We start from the raw sequence: 22,011 nt of genomic DNA, 5'->3' as shown, positions 1-22,011 counted from the left end.
CAATGCAGAACCATGTATGGTACATGTAATGTATTTTTTCTTATACAACTTTTTTGTTTTTCTTGGGGCTTCTAATTGCCTTTGTTTTCACACCTTCTTTCAGATACACTATTATATCAGAGTTCCATTTTTTCCGCCCAGGTGACTTCCTCTCAGAGCCCTCTGAATACCTGTTTTTAACCTGGGTTGATTAGTCTCTAGGTCAGCTGCAAAATTATTAACCTGGGACTCTCCCTGTTTGCTCTATTTTCTGGATTCCATATTATTCTAGGAGGGGTGGCCCTTCAGATGCTGAAATGGTCTTTTCTGAGCAACTGAAATTTTCCAAAGAAGAAGTCTCCTGCTTCCTGCCCTGGGGGGCTAGGGGTAATTTCCTGCCTGTCATTTTCTTCTCACTTATTCTGGAATCTGACTATATGCACTTCATACCAGGTCTTACTTATAAACAAACAGAATACAAAGGAGCAGGGAATACCTATATCGGTATCCTTCTTTTTGTCCCATTTACAATGATAATCATTTTCTATTGGTATGTACCTATAACTGTTGTGACACTATCAATTGCTTAGTGGGGGAAAAATTCACACTACCAGATAGAATTTATTTTGAACACACAAAGAAATTTTATATGCATAGAAAGGAAACAGATCACACAAATCAGGGAAATTGGAATAGATTAAGTGTGACCAAGTTTGAATGTAGTGATTGCATTGATATCACAACAGAAGATGCTATTACTATTAGATAAGTGATAAGATACAGGAGGTGGAATTTTGAAGAGTGCTTTGCCAATGAATATACCCCAGTTACTTGCATCAGAGGGATCCAAGGTCTAGTAATATTTGGGCTGCTTATTACCCACTTATTAATAAGGTGGGCCATTATAAGGAAGGCAGAGTAATATTTATAATGACAGGGCAAGTCTGGTAATATTCTGGACAGAAATACATTTTGGAAACACACCATACATATTGCTAATTTTGGTGGGAGGTTAGTGTGGGCCAACCAATGGTTTCAAACCATATTTGGGAACCAGGGATATTTGCAGTCAGGGAATGGGTCCTTGACTTGGAGCATCTAACTGGTTTTAGGAGAAATTATGTTCATTATTAAAAAGCTATCATCCACCGGCTTCACATTGGATCTTTTGCTCTATGATGCTGAGGTTGGGACTCTGCAAAGTATATTTATCTTTGGCCAGCTGGCTCCCTTTTAGGCTTTGCCAATAGTTGTGCTAGAAGGGGGGTGGAGGAGAGAGAAGAGACTTGCTCTTTCCTGTTTTTCTTCCTGTTCCCAATACAGTCACACAACCTCTCTTGACTGGCAGTGGCAGTTAATCCTTGGTCCTAGCATTTTCCAGCCTTTCCAGAACCAGCTTCTTGTGCTTCTCAGATGTACCAACACCACGAGGTCCTTCTCTGAGGCAATAGTACCAGCTGAGCAGCTCCCTCACTTCCCAGCTCCAGGTTCTAAAAACTCCAGCCTCTTGCCTTTGCTCTCCCACACCCCAGATTTGGGACTGCTTCCTGCAGTAACTCTCCATGTGACTTTTGTGTCCCCCTTTACCTTTTTGGGTCCTTTGACAGTTGTTTAATCACTTCTCTATATTACATTCTCTCATTCTGTCAGGTAAAATAGCTGGTGTGGCATCTGTTTTCCTGACTGAACCCTGACTGACATATCTGTATCCTGATAGGTATACAAATGGAATAGAAAATCAGGGAAATGTGATCCAAGCTATGATAGGAAAACTGGTAAATACACTAAAGGGTATTAAAAGTTATTTCAACAAAATCAACTTGGCACCATAGAGACAGAAAGTAGATTAGTGGCTGCCAGGTCTGTGAGGGTGGGTGAATGAAGAGGGACTGCTAATGGGTATGGGGATTCTTTTTGGGGGAGATGATAATGTTCTGGAAATAGATAGCAGCAATGTTGCACTACTCTGTGAATATACTAAAAACCAATGAATTGTGTACTCTACAAGGGTAACTTTTGTGATATTATATTGTGAATTATATCTCATTAAAAAAAAATCAATTTGATGGTTTTCCAGTCTGTCCCTGGCCTGCCCTTCAGTTCAGTCTGTTCTTCGCTGAGTTCTAAGAATGGTCCATGAAGAAAGGTCCGACTTCTTTTCAAAATCTCGGTCCTCCAAATGGGCCCCAAATCTCACACCTTCTTGCCTTCTTGACAACTTTCCTCCCCCAGTCTTCTTCCCTCTCTTCTCAATCTTCATTTTTCCCCTCCACCAGACCCCTCCTACTAGCAATCTAATGCGTTCTATTATCTTTTCCTTGCCAACAAACAAAAACTTTCCTACACCTCCCTCACTTCTCATTCACAACCAAACTTCCCATGTGTGCTGCCTTCATTTTCCCATCCTTCATTTCCCATCTCCATTTGTTTTCCCCAATTCCTGGCTCAAATTTTTTCTGGCATGAATTATTATTTTTAATAACTTTATGGAGATATGATTCACACAACATACAATGTACCCATTTAAAGTGTACGATCCAGTGGTTTTAGTTTATTCACAGAGTTGGGCAACCATCATCATAATTTTAGAACATTTTTCATCTCAACTCTTCCAGCCCTGGGCAACCACTAATCTGTTTTCTGCCTCTTTAGAGTTGTTTATTTTCCATGCTCATCTGAAGTGGCTCTCACCACTGTCATTCCAGTGTAAACCACTGTGTTGAATAAACCAGAAAGGATGGAATGAATGAGTGATGGAACCAGGTGGGAAGAGTTGGTAGAGTGGAGAGGGGATCAGAGAATATCTTCAGGTTGGAGGAGGAACACCATTTCTTCTGAGACTAAGAAAAGATGAGGATGGGTTCAGATACACACGAAGTGGGATAAATGAGAGCGAGAGACTTAGAAGTAGCTCTGTCAATCCAGTAGCCAAGAAAGGAACACGTGAGGGCAGTACATGAGAAATATGGGACTTTCTGAGTCTTATCTGGACAGAGGTTTGGATAGACAGGCTCAAGTCCCTTTGCAGAAGTGGGTTTGAAGGCCCACGTTGGCTGCTTCCATTTATTTTTCTCTTCCCTAAAATGTATGGACATTATAGATATGTCAAAAGACCTGTTCAACTTTATAGGCCAGTTTTCTTTTCTGAATTTAATTAGTTCTTAATTTCTTCCCAAAGCCTATTAGAAAAGTTCAGAAAGAGCACAGGTTTTAAAATCAGACAGCACTGGTTTCAAACTCCTATGTTCCCCAGCTGCTATGTGACCTTGGACAAGTTGCTGATTCTTTCTGAGCCTCAGTTTTCTCATTTGTGAAATGGGGACAATAATATTACCTATTCCAAATGCTCGTCATTTAATTAAATGAGTTATTACATGTAAAGCTCTTAAATTGATGCCTGGCATAAGTGAGCACCATGCTCACTTTAAAACCTTATTTCGTTTGAATCTCAAAGCAACTCTTTGGATTGTCCTTTTTTGAAACTACTTCTCATTTCCAACTTTTGACATCCTTATCTCTCTTGTTCTTCAGCCTTCTTTTTTTTTTAAATTTCTTTCTTTCTTTCTTTCTTTTTTTTTTTAAGTAAACTATATACCCAACATGGAACTTGAACTCATGATCCCAAGGTTAAGAGTCATATGTTCTACCGACTGAGCCAGCCAGCTGCCAGTCACCATATAAATGTGAATGTAGATGTCCATGGGTGATCAAATCAGATAAAAGTCAAAGACTATGAGTTTTTCTTTTTCTCTCCTCCTTTTCTTTGTTTGGGCCTTAGCAGCTATGCCTTTAGCTTTGACAGTTTTGGATCTAAAACATTATGCTATTGGCAACTCTCTAGTCATTTTCAAGTGGTGTTAATTATACTTTTAGAAATTAAAGTTATGTTAATAATTTTTACAGCATTTTTAAGCACCTGTAAATTAATAGTCATTGCCTTATTTAATAGACATACACAAAAGAATGGGCTGATGTTCTAAACCACAAAAGTAAGCATGTGGAAGAAGCTGTCAAAGAACTTATATCAATATTTGAAAATATTTATGAAGTTAAGTACAGTGGGAAAACAGCAAAACCATTACCAGGTAATTTTGCTAGTTATAATGCTTGAGTTATAGTATTATAATCACAAGAGTGATAGATATGTTCTCAAGTGGGTGCCTTCTGCTTAGCAGGTACCCAAATTCCAGACTCTCTGAAGGAAAGCGTGGGTTCAGCATATACTACATCATTTGCGCAAACTACTTAGGCACAGGGAACTTTTTTATCAGCTAGAGAATGGTGGGAATCAGATGCCAACGAAGGACCAATGTTGCAAGCAAGTGTCAGGCCTGCTGTGTTGATCTTTCTCTCTCTCTCTCTCTTTTTTTCTTTTAGCACAGCATGCTAAAATGTCTGGAGACATTTTTGGTTGTCATGCAGCATGGGGGATGCTGCTGGCATGTAATGGGTAGAACTCAGGGATGCTGTTGAACATTCTACAGAAGGACAGCCTTCAATAACCAAGAATATCAGTAGTGCTAAGGCTAAGAAACTATGAGCTTAAATAACTATCCACAGCCTTGGAACTAGAGGGTATTATGCTAAGCGAAATAAGTCAATCAGAGAAAGACAATTACCATGTGATCTCACTCATATGTGGAATTTAAGAAACAAAAGAGAGTATCATAGGGGAAGGGAGGGAAAAATAAAACAAGACAAAATCAGAGAGGGAGACAAACCACAAGAGACTTTTTTTTTTTTTTAGATATTATTTATTTATTTGACAGAGAGAGAGACAGCTAGAGAGGGAACACAAGCAAAGAGAGTGGGAGAGGGAGAAGCAGGCCTCCCGCCGAGCAGGAAGCCTGATGTGGGCTCGATCCCAGGACCCTGGAATCATGACCCGAGCTGAAGGCAGACTCCTAACGACTGAGCCACTAGGGGCCCAAGAGACTTTTAATCATAGGAAACAAACTGAGGGTTGCGGATGGGGTAACTGGGTGATGAGCATTAAGGAGGGCATGTGATGTAATGAGCACTGGGTATTATATAAGACTGATGAATCACTGAACTCTGCCTCTGAAACTAATAATACACTATATGTTAATTAACTGAATTTAAATAAAAAATTAAGTATCCACAGCCTGCCTTTTTTCTCTTAGAGTTTTTCTACATAGTTTAATTAGCTTTCTTCAGAAGTGTCAAAACCCCCAAATATCAGCTCATTACGTTAGAATACTCAAAAGGTAAACACATATTTTAGAAAGATAATATGTAAAGCCTACTTAAAATGTTTATTAATTCTATATAGGAAGAAGGAGTATTTTTAAAGAGTGTATTTCTTAGTAGAATTATGATTCTATTGAGATGGGTGATTTAAATTGAATTCAAAGATGATCCCTACTGAAACAAGTCTTAAATTTTTAGATTAAGAACTTTTAAAGAAGGGGTTTCCTAAGAAGATTTGGCCACATGGAATAAACCAAATGCTCAACATTAAATGTTATATGTATTTTTTGTCTTTTATCTATAGAACAGAGGAAACATGTTGTTTTTGGAAGTGAAACAGAAGAGGGTGAAAGCACTGATTATGAGGCTAATATCATTCCTGAGGCTAATGTTAACGATAAAGAAGATGAATTTAAGAAGGTAATTATTATGAAATGACCTCATGGAATTTAGCCAAATTATGACCCCTTGGATTGTAGATGACCCCAGATGGTACTTCTTCTAGGCAGTTCTTCAACCAACCTGTATGGACTTATAACCAACCTGGATTTATAACAAAATCTAGCAAATATAATTTTCAATTCTACACTGTAGGATCTGGCAAGATATAGCAATCCTTCTAGTTTTCCCCAATACCATCAACTTTTACTGTGATTCTGTCAATACAGTTTATATAATTATCTCCCTGTATTGTGATTGACCATGTTTTCTTAATACAGTAAATGTCATACTCCTGGGACTGTAGTGCCAAGCCATTTGACTCAAGAGTGGAGAACGCTGTTTTCAGTTACTGTGTTGATTAATTGAGTTAACTATCCTGCAAGGCCAAGTTTTTATTTCCTTGGGCCCAAGAATCTGCATTTCTTACTAGCATCACTAGGATAACCTGTGGACTCCCCTCCAGGAGAAACTCTGTGTGGGCAGGTTTTCATGTTGTGTTGAGATGTGTTGAGAATGAAGGTTGACAAAGATGCATGGGGTTTCTTGTTCCTTTTTAGGCCTCACCCTTCTGGTCATGCATCAATTCTGAATGTCACTCCCACATTTGTGCTAATCCCTGCTTCCTCCTTCTGCCAGTTTTCTTTTAATCCCTCATCTTCTTTTCCTTCTTTCTCTATTTTACACACTTTTACACCTCTAACACACACTGTAAGACAGTTTTGGAAATAATCAGCACACATTTGATCTACTTTTACCTTCTTGCTCAAGGAGGATATCATCAATGGGTAGAGAGCACTTCCCCGCTGAGACTAGATTTTAGCTGTAGATTTCTTCTCAGTACCATGCTCCAGGCGGCCATTATCAATCAGCAGGAGTCAGCTGGAGAGGGGAGGTGTATGACCCTGCCAGCTGACCTTCTCTTCCAATTGCATTCCCTTTGACACTGACTGGGGTCCTTAGAGCAAGTCTGATTATCAGCAGAGTCTCTTGAATTGGAGAATCACTTGGAGCTGCATGAGTGCAGTCATCTCCTAAATAGCCTCTGCCTCTCAAATCCATCATCCTCCACATTGCTGCCAGAATGGTCTCTCTAACATAAAAATCTGACTATGTCATGCCTGCGTTTTAGCCTGGTAATTCACCAACGCTGATCATATTCCTCTTTGCTCATGCCTGATAGCCCTGCCTTCTGACCCAACTCAAACTGGCTGGTCCACCCTGTCTCAGAGGAGCAGGGCATAGAAGCAGAGAGGAATGCTATGGCCAGAGCATAGTCCTGGAGGTGTGACTCACTGTGCAAGCAAGACATGGTACCCAGATCCCTGCCCAGGCTCAATATTTGTCCTGTGCTCTGACCAATAAACTTGGCAACACCTCTGGAGGGAAAGAAGGGCTTAGAGAGAGGTGCAAACCATGGTCCCAAGGTGGTGGAAATTTCATCCCATATATTTTGGTATTGTACATTAAAAATTTTTTAAAACATTTTATTTATTTATTTGAGAGAGAGAGCGAGAGTGAGAGAGAACGAGCAGGGTGAAGGGCAGAGGGAGAAGCAGACTCCCTGCTAAGCAGGGAGCCTGATGTGGGGCTTGATCCTGGGACTCCAGGATCATGACCTGAACCGAAGACAGACGCTTAACTGACTGAGCCACCTGGGTGCCCTTGCTGCCACCTTTAGAGAGGCAGGTCCTTGCCCTGCCACTTGCACTAAGTTCCTCGAGCCCTGAAGTTTTGTGTGGAGAGGTCTTGAATGGTCCCTAACATTGGGGCATGTGGCTGCTAGTGTGTCATTTAGGGATGCTTTCAACTTTTCTCTTTAGATCTGTTAATATTTGCTTTACATATTTTGATGCTCCTGTTGGTTGCATCTACATTCATAAATTCATAAATCTTCTTGCTGGATTGACTCCTTTTATCATTATGTAATGCCATTCTTTGTCTTTTTTTACAGTCTTTGTTTTCAAGTGTGTTTTGTCTCATCTGAGTAGATATTACAGCTTTATTTTCATTTCCATTGCATGAAATATCTTTTTCCAGCCTTTCACTTTCAGTCTGTGTGTGTGTCTTATTTCTTTATGCATTCAGTCACTCTGTGTCTTTTGTTCGGAGAATTTAGTCCATTTCATTTCAAGTAATTGTTGATAAGTATATACTTATTGCCATTTTGTTCATTGTTTTCTGGCTATTTTTGTAGTTTCTCTCTGTTCCTTTCTTCTCTTCTCTTGTAGTCTGATGACTTGGTTTACTGTTACTTTTAGATTCCTTTCTCATTTTCTTCTGTATATTAACTATAAGTTTTTGCTTTGTGGTTATTCTCAGGTTCACATAAAATATCCCATTTAAATAGCAGTCTTTTTAAAATTGACAGCAACTCAATTTAAACACATTTCAAAACTTTAGTTTTTTTCTTCTCCACCCCTAGTATTTATAATTTTGGTGACACACTCGACATCTTTTTATTTTATACTTCCTTTAACTGATTATTATAATTTTAGCTAATTTTACTACTTTTATCTTTTAACCTTCATGCTTGCTTTATGTCATTTGTCTACTACTTTTGTTATATATTTACCTTTTCCAGTGAGATTTTTATTTTCATATGTTTTGTTGTTATTAATTAGTGCCAATTTTTTTTTTTTTATCATAAAGAAATCCCTTTAACAATTCTTTAGGGCCAGTGTAGTGGTGATGAACTTCTTTAGCTTTTGCTTATCTGGAAAGCTATGAATCTCTCCTTAAATTCTATTTTTTTTAAATTTTTTAAATATTTTATTCATTCATTTGAGAGAGAGGTAGTACAAGCAGGGTGAGAGACAGAGGGAGAGGGCGAAGCAGACTCCTTGCTGAACCAGGAGCCTGATGTGGGGCTCGATTCCAGGACCTGGAGATCATGACCTGAGCCGAAGGCAGACGCTTAACCATCTGAGCCACCCAGGTGCCCCTCTCTCCTTAAATTCTAAATGATAATCTTGTCACATAGAGAATTCTTGTTTGGAAGTTTTTTTTTTTTTTCTTTCAGCACTTTGAATATGCCATACTACTTCTTTCTCCCTATTAAGGTTTCTGCTGAAAAATCTGTTGATTGCCTTATCGGGTTTCCCCTTGTATGTAAAATGTTGTTTTTTCTCTTCCTGCTTTTAGGATTATCTCTTAAGTTATCCTTAACTTTTCTCATTTTAATTACAATGTGTCTTGGTGTGGATCTCTTTGCATTCATCTTGGTTAGAACTCTGCTTTGGGCACATGGATGCCTGATTCCTTTTTCAGACTAGGGAAGTTTTTAGCCTTTATTTCTTTAAATCATTTTTCTGGCTCTTTTTCTCTCTTCTCCTGAGTTCCCTATAGGTACCTTTTCCACTTGATGTTGTCCCAAAGGTCCCTTAATATTTCATTTTTTTATTATTATTTTTAAAGATTTTTATTTATTTATTGAGAGAGAGAGAATGATAGAGAGCATGAGAGGGGGGAGAGTCAGAGGGAGAAGCAGACTCCCTGCTGAGTAGGGAGCCCGATGTGGGACTGGATCCCAGGACTCCAGGATCATGACCTTAGCTAAAGGCAGTCGCTTAACCAACTGAGCCACCCAGGCGCCCCTTAAGATTTCATTTTTAAATTCTGTTTTCAGTTTGCTGCTTTGTCTGGGTGAGTTCCACTGCTTTGTCTTCCAGCTCACTGATCTGTTATTCTACTTCACCCAGTCTGCTGTTGAACCCCTCTAGTGTATTTTTCAGTTCAGTTATAACTTCTCTTCCGTTTTTTCTTTTTCTTTCTTTCTTTCTTTCAGATTTTATTTATTTATTTGACAGAGAGAGCACAAGCAGAGAGAGAGAGAGGAAAAGGGAGAGGGAGAAGCTGGCTCCCCCCTGAGCAAGGAGCCTGATGCAGGGCTCGATCCCCAGACCCTGGGATCATGACCTGAGCCAAAGGCAGACACTTAAGTGACTGAGCCACCCAGGCACCTCTCTTTGGTACTTTCTTATATTTTCTCTCTTTGTTGAAGTTCTCCCCACTGTGTTCATCCTTCTCTCAAGTTCAGTGAGCATCTTTATGACTATTACTTGTACTCTTTATCAGGTAGATTGCTTATCTCTGTTTCATTTAGTTGTTTTCCTGAGGTTTTTTCTTGTTCTTTTGTTTGAAATATATTCCTCTGTCTCCTCATTTTGCCTAATTCTCTTGTGTTTTTTTCTATGTATTAGGTAAGTCAGCTACATCTCACAGGCTTCAAGGAGTGGCCTTATGCCCAGAAGTTCAATCTTCCCATATCATCAGAGCCAGGCACCCAAAGGGTGTCCCTTAGGTGGGCTCTGTGTGCTCTTTGTTTGTGGCAGGGCTGTGGCTGTGGCACAGTGTTGGGTAGGCCAGGCACTCAGTCTGGCTGTAGAACATCAGCTGTGAGTGCTCTGATACATTGGTGGGTGGGGCATCTTGCTATGCCACCATCTTGAAACCAACTCTCAATATGATTTCTTGTTACAGGAATGTAAAGAGGTCTATGCTTTTTTCTCTCATCAATTACTAGACAGTCTTCAAAAAGCTACACGGTTATCTTTGGACACAATGAAAAGAAGAATATTTGTTTCAAGGCAAGTTGAAAATATGCTAAGTAAGTCTGGAAATACTATCTTAACATAATGCTAATAGTACCTCTTATTTTTATTAATTTAAAAATTATAAAATTTAAAATATCACATTTATGAAAAGACTGTATGAAAATATATGTGTAATACTTCAAGAACAATGATCAAATGAACAACCATGTTTCTGGCACCCAGGCCAAGACAAAGAACATTGAACACTATCAGTCACCTTACCAGTCCTTTCTCTGCTCACCCAAAGGAAACCACTATCCCAAACTTCATGTTTATTATTGTCTTGGCTTTCCTTACAGTTTACCACATTGTATCCCTAATCAATGTATCATTTAATTTTGCCTGTATCTGAACTGTGTTCAGTATTATGTTTTTGAGATTCATTTATGTTGTTATAATTTATTATATACAATCTGTTTATTCACCATGGTGATGATCATTCGGGTGTTTCCAGTTTGAGCTATCCTGAATAAAGCCTCTGTGAACATTTTTGTATTTGTCTCCTGCTACACTTGTTAAGCATGGAATAGTTGGTCCCTGGGGTATGTGCATACCTCACTTTACCATGTGATGGCCAGCTTGAGAGTCCCCATGGCTTCTCATCCTTGCACACAGTTGGTATTGTTCAATTAAAAAATTCTTGCCAGCAAGGGGGTATGAAGTTGCATCTCATTGGGATTTAAATGGTCATTTTCTTGGTTACTAATGAGGTTGAACATACTTTCATATTTATGAGCCATTTGTGCCTTCTTTTCCTTGAAATTTGTGTTCTTTTCTTTCTCTTATCTTGGCTTGGCTTCTCTTTCTTCCCTTCTTTCTTTCCTTCATTTCTTTCTTTTTACCCATTTTTTTTTTATTGGATTGGACTTATTTGTGGATGTTCTCAATATATTACTTTGTTGATGATAATATAGCAGATATCTTCTCCCTGTTGTGCCTCTCTTTTCATTCTTTTAATGGTATCTTTTACTGAGTTTAAAGTATTCAAATTTCTCACTCTTTTCTTTAAAATATTCAAATTCATTGATCTTTTCCTTGTGATCTTTATGTCTTTTAGGAGAAATCATTCCTTACCTCATAATGTCTTCTAAAATTTTATACTTTTGTTTTTTATATTTAGGGATTTAATCCACATGGTATTTATTTTTGTGTTTAATGTGAGGTAGGAGATCAATATATTTTTTCCACATGGTTAATTAACCAAATTAAACACTACATCAAAAACTAATGATGTACTACTATATGTTGGCTAATTGAACATAATAAAAATAAAAATAAATAAAAACCCCAAAACTAGAAGTATTGGTTAAAGGGTACAAACTTCCAGTTAAAGATGGGTAAGTTCTGGAAATTATTTTATAGCATGGTGATTACAGCTTATAATTCTGTTATTATACTTGCAAGCTGCTAAGTGAGTAGATTTTACATGTTCTCACCACAAAAAAGAAATGATAATTATGTGATGTGATAGAGTTGTTAGCTAATACTACTGGTGGTAATCATTTTGTAGTGTATAAGTGTTTCAACTCAACATGTCTTTTTTTTTTTTTTTAAAGATTTTATTTATTTATTTGACAGAGAGAGAGAGAGAGAGATAGCAAGAGCAGGAACACAAGTAGGGGGAATGGGAGAGGGAGAAGCAGACTCCCGCCGAGCAGTGAGCCCGATGTGGGGCTCGATCCCAGGACCCTAGGATCATGACCTGAGCCAAAGGCAGAGGCTTAACCACTGAGCCACCCTGGCACCCCTCAACTCAACATGTCTTACACCTTAAACTTATACATGTTATATGCCATTTGTATCTCAATAAAGCTGGGGAAAAAACCAGAAGTGTTTCTACCTGTAAGTGAAAGTCAGTAGGACTATAAAATGAGATGTTTAACTATTCACAGCTAAAATGGGTATTATCTACCTTCAAAAATATCAGGATGCCGGGCGCCTGGGTGGCTCAGATGGTTAAGCGTCTGCCTTCGGCTCAGGTCATGATCTCAGGGTCCTGGGATCGAGTCCTGCATCGGGCTCCCTGCTCCTTGGGAGCCTGCTTCTCCCTCTGCCTCTCTCTCTCTCTCTCTGTCATGAATAAATAAATAAAATCTTTAAAAAAAAAATATCAGGATGCCTTTCTTTTTATTTTTTTATTATTTATTTATTTATTTATTTATTTATTTATTTATTTATTTTTTAAAGATTTTATTTATTTATTTGAGAGAGAGAGAATGAGAGACAGAGCGCATGAGAGGGAGGAAGGTCAGAGGGAGAAGCAGACTCCCCGCTGAGCAGGGAGCCCGATGCGGGACTCGATCCCAGGACTCCAGGATCATGACCTGGGCCGAAGGCAGTCGCTTAACCAACTGAGCCACCCAGGCGCCCTATTTATTTAATTTTTATTCTTATGTTAATCCCCATACATTACATCATTAGTTTTAGATGTAGTGTTCCATGATTCATTGTTTGTGCATAACACCCAGTGCTCCACACATCAGGATGCCTTTCTAATATTATAGTGAGTAAAAATTATTTCATGTTTCTAATGTGAGGAGATTTGGAAATATATCAATATTGTAATACTATATATAATAAATGTAATAAATATATAATAATACAAAACATATTTAATATTTTAAAAAGTTGAAAAATTACTTTCCTCTTTAAGAGATTTATTTATTTATTTAAAGATTTTATTTATTTGAGAGAGAGAGAGAGCAAGAGGGTGAGAGAGCACAAGCAGGGGGAGGGGCAGAGGGAGACAGAGAAATGAACTCTCTGCTGGGGTGGAACCTGACGTGGGGCTCTCCTCCTGGGACCCTGAGATCATGACCTGAACCAAACGTAGATGCTTAACCAATTGAGCCACCCAGGCGCCCTGAGAGAATTATTTAAATTACACTGAATCTATAGAACAACTTGGAGCAAATTAGCATTCTTACAATATTGAGTCTTCCATCCAGAATCATGAATTACCTCTCTATTTAAGTCTTTTTTACTATTTCTCAATGAAGTTTTATAATTCTCTGTGTGAAAGTCTTACACATTTTTGTTAGATTTATTCATTGGCTATTCATGGCTGAATTTTAATTTAATCATGCTGTTATAATCTCCCAATGTGATTCCTTCTCTTTTGGTCAGTTCTTGTTTTATGTGTTTTAAGCCTGTGCTATTAGGTGCGTGCAAAATCATAGTAGTTAAATCTGCTTAGAACACTGTATTTTTAATTTTCATTTTATTCCTTTACATGTGTTAATCCTAATTCCCCAAATTCTTTTTAGTCTGTTATTAATTTTACCTTACCGGCTTTTTTGGTATATTGCTTTTGAACGCTTTGTTCAAACCTTACTGTGTAGTTTTTTGTTATATTTCTTTTTTTAAAGATTTTATTTATTTATATGAGAGAGAGAATGAGATAGAGAGCATGAGAGGGGGGAGGGTCAGAGAGAGAGGCAGACTCCCTGCCGAGCAGGGAGCCCGATGCGGGACTCGATCCTGGGACTCCAGGATCATGATCTGAGCCGAAGGCAGTCACTTAACCAACTGAGCCACCCAGGCACCCTTTTGTTATATTTCTTAAAAGCATCATATACCTGCTTATTTTTATTCAATCTGAATATCTCTGCTTTTTAATAGAGTATAATTTGTTTACATTTATTGTGATTTTTTCATGTAGTTATACTTAATTTATGACATTTCATTTTGTGTCTGCTTCTTAGTATCTGTTTTCTTTGGTTCATTTCGTTACCTCTGTTATCTTTGGGATGGATAATATTTTCCTTCCTATACTTTGGTTATTTAGGTAGTTACCCTTAAATTGAGTCTATGTATATCTTGCTCCAGTTTAAAAAAAAAATACTGTCTATGGTTTTTCAGTTTTCTAGTCTTATATCTAACTATAAGGGCCTTGGCGTACTCACTGAAGTGTATCTACCTCATTATTACTTCTTGATGTTTTTGTTTTACCTTTTTTTGAACATGAATATTGGCATATTTTATTAAAATCTCCAGATTCTTGTGTATTTCTTGTATTCCATTGGTTCCTTAGTCAGGGTACATGAGGGGTAAACTCTCTTATTCTTCATTTTAAGTCTGAAAAATGTCTTTTTTGCTTTCATACTCTCATGACAGTTTGGCTGGATAAAAAATTTTTGTCTCGGGGCACCTGGGTGGCTCAGATGGTTAAGCGTCTGCCTTCGGCTCGGGTCATGATCCCGGGGTCCTGGGATCGAGCCCCACATCGGGCTCCCTGCTCAGCGGGGTGGCCTGCTTCTCCCCTTCCCTCTGCTTCTCCCCCTGCTCATATTCTCTCTCTCTCTCTGTATCTCGAATGAATAAATTAAAAAAAAAAAAAAATTTTTGTCTCTCGGCATTTTGAAAGCATTTCATTTTTTTTCTGACTTATATTTTTGCGATAAGAAGTCTGCAGTAAGTCTAACTGAAGATTATTTTTTATCCTTGATGTTCTATAGTTTTCTTTCCCTATGTGAATTTGTCTTTAGTTAATCCTGCTTTATTCTCAATGTGTACTTGCTATTCAAGGGCGAGGGCATGACATTCCTTAATCCTGGAAAATCCTCAGCAATTTCCTCTTCAGCTGTTGCTTCTGGGACATTCCTTTCATTCTCTTCTGATGGAACTCCTCGTAGTTGGATGTTGAAAAGATTAACCACATGATTTATTGTTCCAACCAGGACATTCTTTTGAGTGAAATGACACTATCCAGATTTAACCTGGAACTGACCTGGGCACACTGGACATGCACTTATCTCAAATCTTGGGGCTTTTGGTCTGTCCTCCCTGTCTCCTAACTACTTTGTCATATGTTTTGTCTTTTTGCCTTTCTGGGCTACATTATGAGCAAGTATTTCTCTTTCTAGTCTAAAGATGATCTCATCTATTGTATCTTAAATATTTCAGTTAATACTTTTTTCCTTATTCTCCAGATACTATATCATTTCTGCTTTTTTAATTTAGCAATTTATTGTTTTGGGAGAAGATAGCCTTCATTGATCTCTTTGCATATTCTCAATATACTTATTTTAGAGTTTGTTATATGTCTATACATTGATTTTATCTGGAGTGGGTTTTTGTTTCAATTATTAATTCCTTTTGTCCTCTTTCTTACTGTAAGACTTATTCATGGCTATTGGGATTCTAGTTTAAAAGACCTCTTTGGTATGGTGACTAACATAACATAATAAAATTAAAAAAAAAATAAATAAAAGACCTCTTTGAGTGAGACATGTGTGTGCATGTGTGTGTAGGTTTCAAGTGCTGGAAAATGACTGAAAAACTACACCTCCATTTATATGCAAGCAGAGGGGGGCAGGGGGAGTCATAAGAAACAAAAGCCTCTGCAGTTCAACGTGAAGATTCAACTTTAGGATGCAGGACCCTTGGTTCCCAGATAAACATATTATTGCAAGTAATTCTTTGAGCCAAAAGCAAGCACATAAAGGGAAAAAAACCTCTAATTCATAGTCTCATTGTGACATCCAAGATGCAACAATAAGACAAGTGTAAACTGTATTTAAAAGGGCAGAATCCCAGAACAAGAAAGAGTTTTATAAAGCATAAACAAATAGCTGAGGCGACAGGGGCAGTGAACAGTACACTAGATCATTCAGTAACTTATTTGACAAACTAGAGCTTAAAGAATTCTCCAAAGTTTCAGGTGCAAAATACAAAGAGATAGATACTACTTAAAGACAAGGTAAGAAAAAAGATAAAGAAAAGTAACATTTATTGAGTGCTTAATGTATGCCAGGCACTTTTCCAAGCACTTTCCATGAATTAACACATTTCATGCTCACATTAACTATCTGAGGCAGATCCTGTGATTATTTTTTGCATTTTGCAAATGAAGAAGCCAAGGCAGGGAGAGGTTGAGTAACTTACAGAGGGTCACTCAACTCAGAGACGGTTTCCTGCCTCCATCCAGCACGTAAAACCTACATATGGTCAATTGAACAGCCCTTCTTTAATCTTAAAAAGAGATCTGTTGTATCATCTTCAAAAGATTCTCAGTGTACCTGACAGGATTCAAGGGAAAAATCACCTACACCTAAACGTAATTTGTGAATTTCCAGAATAAAAGGGAAAACCCTGTAAGCATCCAAACAACAGGGTGTTACTTAGAAAAATAGATTAACAACAGAACCCTCGTCTGAAAGTGGAAACAAAAGATGCCAACAAAACAATATTCGTAGAGTGTCAGAGAAGGGAATTGTCATTCAAGCTGACAGCATTTCTTGCTATGGAAAGCAATAAAACATTTATTATAATTTTGTCTGGGATGGGGACAGAGGTCAAGGCAGAGGGAGATAACCAAACTAATTTGCAGCTCTGATGTGTGTTCTTCATTACTTGTGCTCGTGTGTCTGTAGGTATGTACTTCTGTCTGAGCATGAATATGTTTTAAAAAGTAATTTTTAGGGAGTACCTGGGTGGCTCAGTTGGCTAAGCATTGGACTCTTGATTTCAGCTCAGGTCATGATCTCAGGGTGGTGAGATCGAGCCCCGTGTCGGGCTCCGTGATGGATGTGGAGCCTGCTTAAGATTCTCTCTCTTCTTCTGCCTCTTCCTTGCCCTTCTCTCTCTAAAACAAAAACAGAAACAACAACAACAACAACAAAAAACAGTTTTTGGAGGGCTTTGACCAGAAATCTCCTGTGTAATCTTGCAAAAGATTGTATATAAAAAAGTATATGAAGGTAAATGCTTTTTTGTTGGTGATCTTGTCTGATATCTGTTACAGGGCTGGAACAGGATGCGCTTTTATTTTTTTTAAAGATTTTATTTATTTATTTTGGAGAGAGAGCAAGAGAGAGCACGAGCGGAGTGGGGGAGAGCAGTGGGAGCGGGGGAACAGAGGGAGAGGGACCAGCTGATTCCAGGCTGAGCAGGGAGCCTGAGGTGGGGCTCGATTTCAGGACCCTGGGATCATGACCAGAGCTGAAGTCAGACGCTTAACCAACTGAGCCACCCAGGTACTCCCAGGATGTACTTTTAGTAAACATTGTTAAGTGGTTATTAATGAGAGAGAACCACATTAAAATACTAGAAAATGTACAGGAGACTAATATTTCACTTCTAATAATATTAAAGCATTATGTTTTCTTAGTTCTCTGAAATGTATGGTTTCATTATAAATAACATTCCCCATGTAATTTGGTATTTTGAAAGTGGTCTTTATTTTTAGGATTGAAAATGGTAGCAGAATCAAGCTTTTATGAAATTTTAGGTTAAGTTTTATAAGTTAAATGTGAATCTTATTCCAGCCACCATGGACGAAGGCAATCAGAAGATGTTGTTTCCTTTATAAAAACTGAAGTACATCTTGCAATTCCAAATGTGGTAAGTATAATTAAATATTCAACTTAATACAATGATATTTTGATAATTTTTAAAGAAGTACAGCACTACAATTGAACTTTCATTTAGAATAACCACTTGGTTCTATGTAATTTTTAGCTTCACCAGTATTTAACAAAAATCAGAACATTATTTTTATCTATTGTAAAAAATTACTCTACATAGTTCATGGTGTGTTGAAGGTTGATGTAAGAGGTGAGTTAAGCATCTGTTCAGCCATCAGTCAGCAAGTACTCTAAAAATATTCTTGCTTTTTCTTTCTTCAAGCATTGAATTATCTAAATAGTCCATCTCAGAAGTCCAGATCCCTATCCCCAACACACAACTGTGAGGTAACCAAGAATGGCAAGAAGAGAAAGAAAGAAAGGGCCTATGCCTCGAGCACAGGGACCCTTATGCCCTCTCCTGCCCCTTATTTCTACCACCATCCCAACTGCCCCTTGGCATTTGAAACTCCAAGTCACACAGGATGACTGAGGTGACTTCTGTGATGGGCCATGGGATAAGGCCAGGCAGGAATAATCAGTGACTCATCTACCACCATCGACACCGACACGGTTTGGCCTCCTGGAGGAGAGCTTCTGTGCTTATTTGGCACACATTTCAAAGAACTCAGGTCAGAACCTTGGCGGTATAGCTTCTTTAGTCATTTTGCTTCCTGGGCTCCAACACAGAGTCCACAATTTCTGGCTGTATCCAGCCACCCTCATAGGAAAAGGAGGACAAGTACTGTGCTTGATTTGTTTAGCCTGCAGGAAATGATAGAATGGGCAAACCTCAGGGTAGAGAAAATCCACAGCCTACCCTCCTCTAACAGGCCTCTCCCAGAGCAGCCTTCCACTGGGCCAGCTGAGGCTTTCCTGCCCAGTGGGGGATGGACTGGTGAGAAACAGAGGGATGGATGGTATGTGGTGCCAGTACCGGGAGCCCCATTCTTCTCTCCACAGGTAATGATTCCTAGTTTGGATGACATTCAACAAGCCATCAACCGGATGATCCAGCTCACCCTGGAGGTCAGCAGAGGAGTGGCTCACTGGGGGCAACAGCAGACCCGTCACATCAAGCCTGCCGTCACCAGTCCCAGCCGTACTGCGACTGATGTGACCCCTGTAAATGCAGCAAAACCGGCCAAGAAGGAAGAGAGTAAGAACATTAAAACAAACCTCAGATGAATAGAATCTTATAATTGTAACAACTAGTCGATGGTCTTTATGATTCTTCCTGGGTATGACAGCATATAGATTTTTAAAATTTTAATTCCAGTGTAGTTAACATACGGTATTATACTAGCTTCAGGTGTACAAGATAGTGATTCAAAACCTCCATGTATTACTCAGTGCTCATCAAGATAAGTGTACTCTTGGTCCTCATCACCTATTTCCCCCAGCCCCCCACCCACCTCCCCTCTGGTCACCATCTGTTTGTTCTGTAGAGTTGAGAGTCTGCTTTTTGATTTGTCTCTTTTTTTTTTTTCTTTGTTCATTTGTTTTGTTTCTTGAATTCCACACATGAGTGAAATCATATTATATTTGTCTTTCTCTGACTGGCTTATTTCATTTAGCATTATACTCCCTAGCATTATACTCCAGCCATGTTGTTGCAAATGGCAAGGTTCCATTCTTTTTTATGGCTGATTAAAGTCATTTCTACATGTTTATTTGTTAAATTTTGCATTAAAAATAAAAAAAAAAATGAGTGTTTTCCATCCTCCATCATAAATATAACATACAGACATTTCCATCCAGAGTTTGGACATAGGTGAACAAGGGTTTTTATCACTGTTCTACTATCATAATCTTAGATTCAAAGAAAAATTATAACAAGTCTTAGTACTAATTCTACTTTCAGCATTGTATTTGGTCCAATGAACGTAGTTTGTTAGAACATGATGTTTAAAAGTTCTGGGTCATGTGTTCCTTGTACATACAGTATATATGAGCTATTCCCTTAAGAAATTATGAGTGTGATATGGCACTGACCCAAGGTTTCATAGATATTTTTGGACACTTTTGTGTAGAAAGCCAAACTATTGATAAGTATAAATTGCATATATTTAAGATGTAAATGTGATATTTTGGTACATGTATATATTGTGAAATGATTACCACAACCAAAGTGATTAACATGTCCATCACCTCCCACAGTTACCATTTTTTTTGTGTATGCATATGGTAAAAAGATTTGAAATCTATTCTCTTAACAAATTTCAAGTATACAATACATTAGTATTATCTGTAGTCACCATGCTGTACATTAAATCTCTGGAACTTATTCATCTTATAACTGAAAGTTTGTACCCTTTGATCAGTATCTCCCCTTTCCATCACCCCTCAGCCTCTGGTAACCACTGTGCTGCTCCGTGTTACTATGGGTTTGACTTTTTTTACAATGGAATATTATTCAACCTTAAAAGAATGAAATCCTGCCACTGGTGACAACAAGGATGAACCTGAAGGGTGTTATGCTAAATGAAATAAGCCAGACACAGACAAATATCACGTAATCTCATTTATACATGGAATCTAAAACAAAAGTCAAACACTTTTTCTAAAACTATGTCATCTCCATTGGTAACCAGGAAAATGCAAATTAAAAACAATAAGATACCATGTAAGTTACATGAACAGGTGGCCCAGGCTCCATATACCCTTTCTATTGTTGCACCAACCCTGCTCTCTCTGATTGTATCTATGGTCTCATGGGGTATTCCCTACAACCAGCAATGGAGGATGAAAAATCTCAGGCCCAGTCTTTGTTGAATTGGTTTGATATATTGGTGTAAGCTGAAAATGGACTACTACACTATAGACTATAAGGCCTTTAAGAACAGCAAGAAGGGGAATTTCCCCCAGTGGGTGGAGCTTCAAGCAGTATATTCTTTTGAAGGAGAGGGGAATGATCTGAAGCAAAGATATACATGGACTCTCGGACAGTGATGAGTGGCTGGACTGGTTGTTCAGGACTTAGAAGGAGCAACATTGGAAAATCAGAGGCAAGGAGGTCTGGGGGAAAAGCATATGAATGGGTCTATGTATACACATAAAATAGCTGGCAAAAGAAATATTAGTTCTATCCTTTTTTTTTTTTTCAGAGGTATTAAATAATTTGTCCAAAGTCACAAACCTAGTGATAGGACTAAAATCCAATTGTCTGACTTTTAGTCCAGTGTTTGCCATTATTCTTTATTTCCTCCCTAGTTCATTCCGTATGTCTTTCTATTATTATAGCAGGCTAATCTAAAAACCATTAGGTGCAAGAATCTTTGGACTTATCAACAACCTTGCAAGTAAGAATTCTATTTTCTTTCAAATTATCAACTAAGTATAATAAAGACATTTGCAGACATGCAATGTCTTAAAAAATTTACCCTCAATGCACCCTTTCCCACAAAGTTATTAAAGGTTGTACTCTTCCAAAATGATAAAATAAAGCAAGGAGACAAGCAAAAAGGAGACATCTGATATTGGAAACAGGAATGAAATATAGCAGAGAGGTGAAGGGAATTCCCAGATGAATGACAAAAGATGATTACACCACGATAATTGTATTCTAAGCAGAGAGGGCAACCAGTTGACTCAAGAGATATAGTTTTGGCTGCCTTCACCAAGATGCCTGATGACATTGTACTGTCTTTTAACTTGAAGACTGAATGCCTGGGGAAGTCTGGTCCATATTCTTGGCTGTGCTTCTTTTCACACATGCTGCTGAAGTTGCCAGTCTGCTCTCATTGACCTAGTTCAGCTGAGGAAACTCATTTCATTCTTTGGAATTGTTCTGCTTTGACCTGCTACTGGAAACTAGAGGGAAGGAACTGTGATTTAAAGGAAAAAAAAATTAGGCGTGCCTGGGTGGCTCAGTCGGTTAAGCATCCAGCTCTTGATTTCAGCTCAGGTCATGATCTCGGGATCCTGGGATTCAGCCCTGCAATGGGCTCCATGCTCAGTGGGGATCCTGCTTGAGGATTTTCTCCTTCTCCCTCTGCCCCTCACCTCTCTCCATCTCAAATAAATAAATAAATCTTTAAAAAATTAAAAAAAAAATAAAAAAGATTAGCCAATGCCCTGGCCTTATTCCTGCTGGACTCCATTACATAGCTCATAACGCAGCCCTGCCAGATGCTCTGCTTATGATGAGACCTGTATTTTCCAGATCATAAATGATAGGACTTACCTATGATTCCCCATGGCTTCCCCACAAAGGGCTTTTGTAAATTTGGAGGAAAGCTGAAGCCAGACTAGAAGCACTCGGTTTAGCTTCTTTTTTTTCTGAGAACCTTCTTCTAACATGGGCAATTAATGTTCTTTCCTTTACAACTATGTTTGTGCTTAATGCTCAGTTAAAAAAAATAAACAATATATTGTTTATAGATAAGCATGTTGGTTTATCTTCAAAGAAAATTCAGGATCCTGGTTACCTGTGGGAGTAA

General features: G+C 38.3%; 1 protein-coding gene across 1 annotated transcript in view; it reads left to right on the top strand.

Moving 5' to 3' along the window:
• DNAH8 (dynein axonemal heavy chain 8) overlaps nt 1–22,011 on the top strand; it is a 385,593-nt gene that overhangs the window by 100,864 nt on the left and 262,718 nt on the right. Inside the window, exons 21-25 of the mRNA XM_021684619.2 lie at nt 3,929–4,064; nt 5,495–5,610; nt 10,111–10,217; nt 17,492–17,567; nt 18,533–18,728. Coding sequence (XP_021540294.2) covers nt 3,929–4,064; nt 5,495–5,610; nt 10,111–10,217; nt 17,492–17,567; nt 18,533–18,728 — 631 coding nt within the window. The remainder of the gene's footprint in view (nt 1–3,928; nt 4,065–5,494; nt 5,611–10,110; nt 10,218–17,491; nt 17,568–18,532; nt 18,729–22,011) is intronic.

The sequence above is a fragment of the Neomonachus schauinslandi genome, chromosome 8 (genome assembly GCF_002201575.2).
Source record: "Neomonachus schauinslandi chromosome 8, ASM220157v2, whole genome shotgun sequence".
Lineage (NCBI taxonomy): Eukaryota > Metazoa > Chordata > Mammalia > Carnivora > Phocidae > Neomonachus > Neomonachus schauinslandi.
This window is presented reverse-complemented; position numbering and strand designations above follow the sequence as displayed.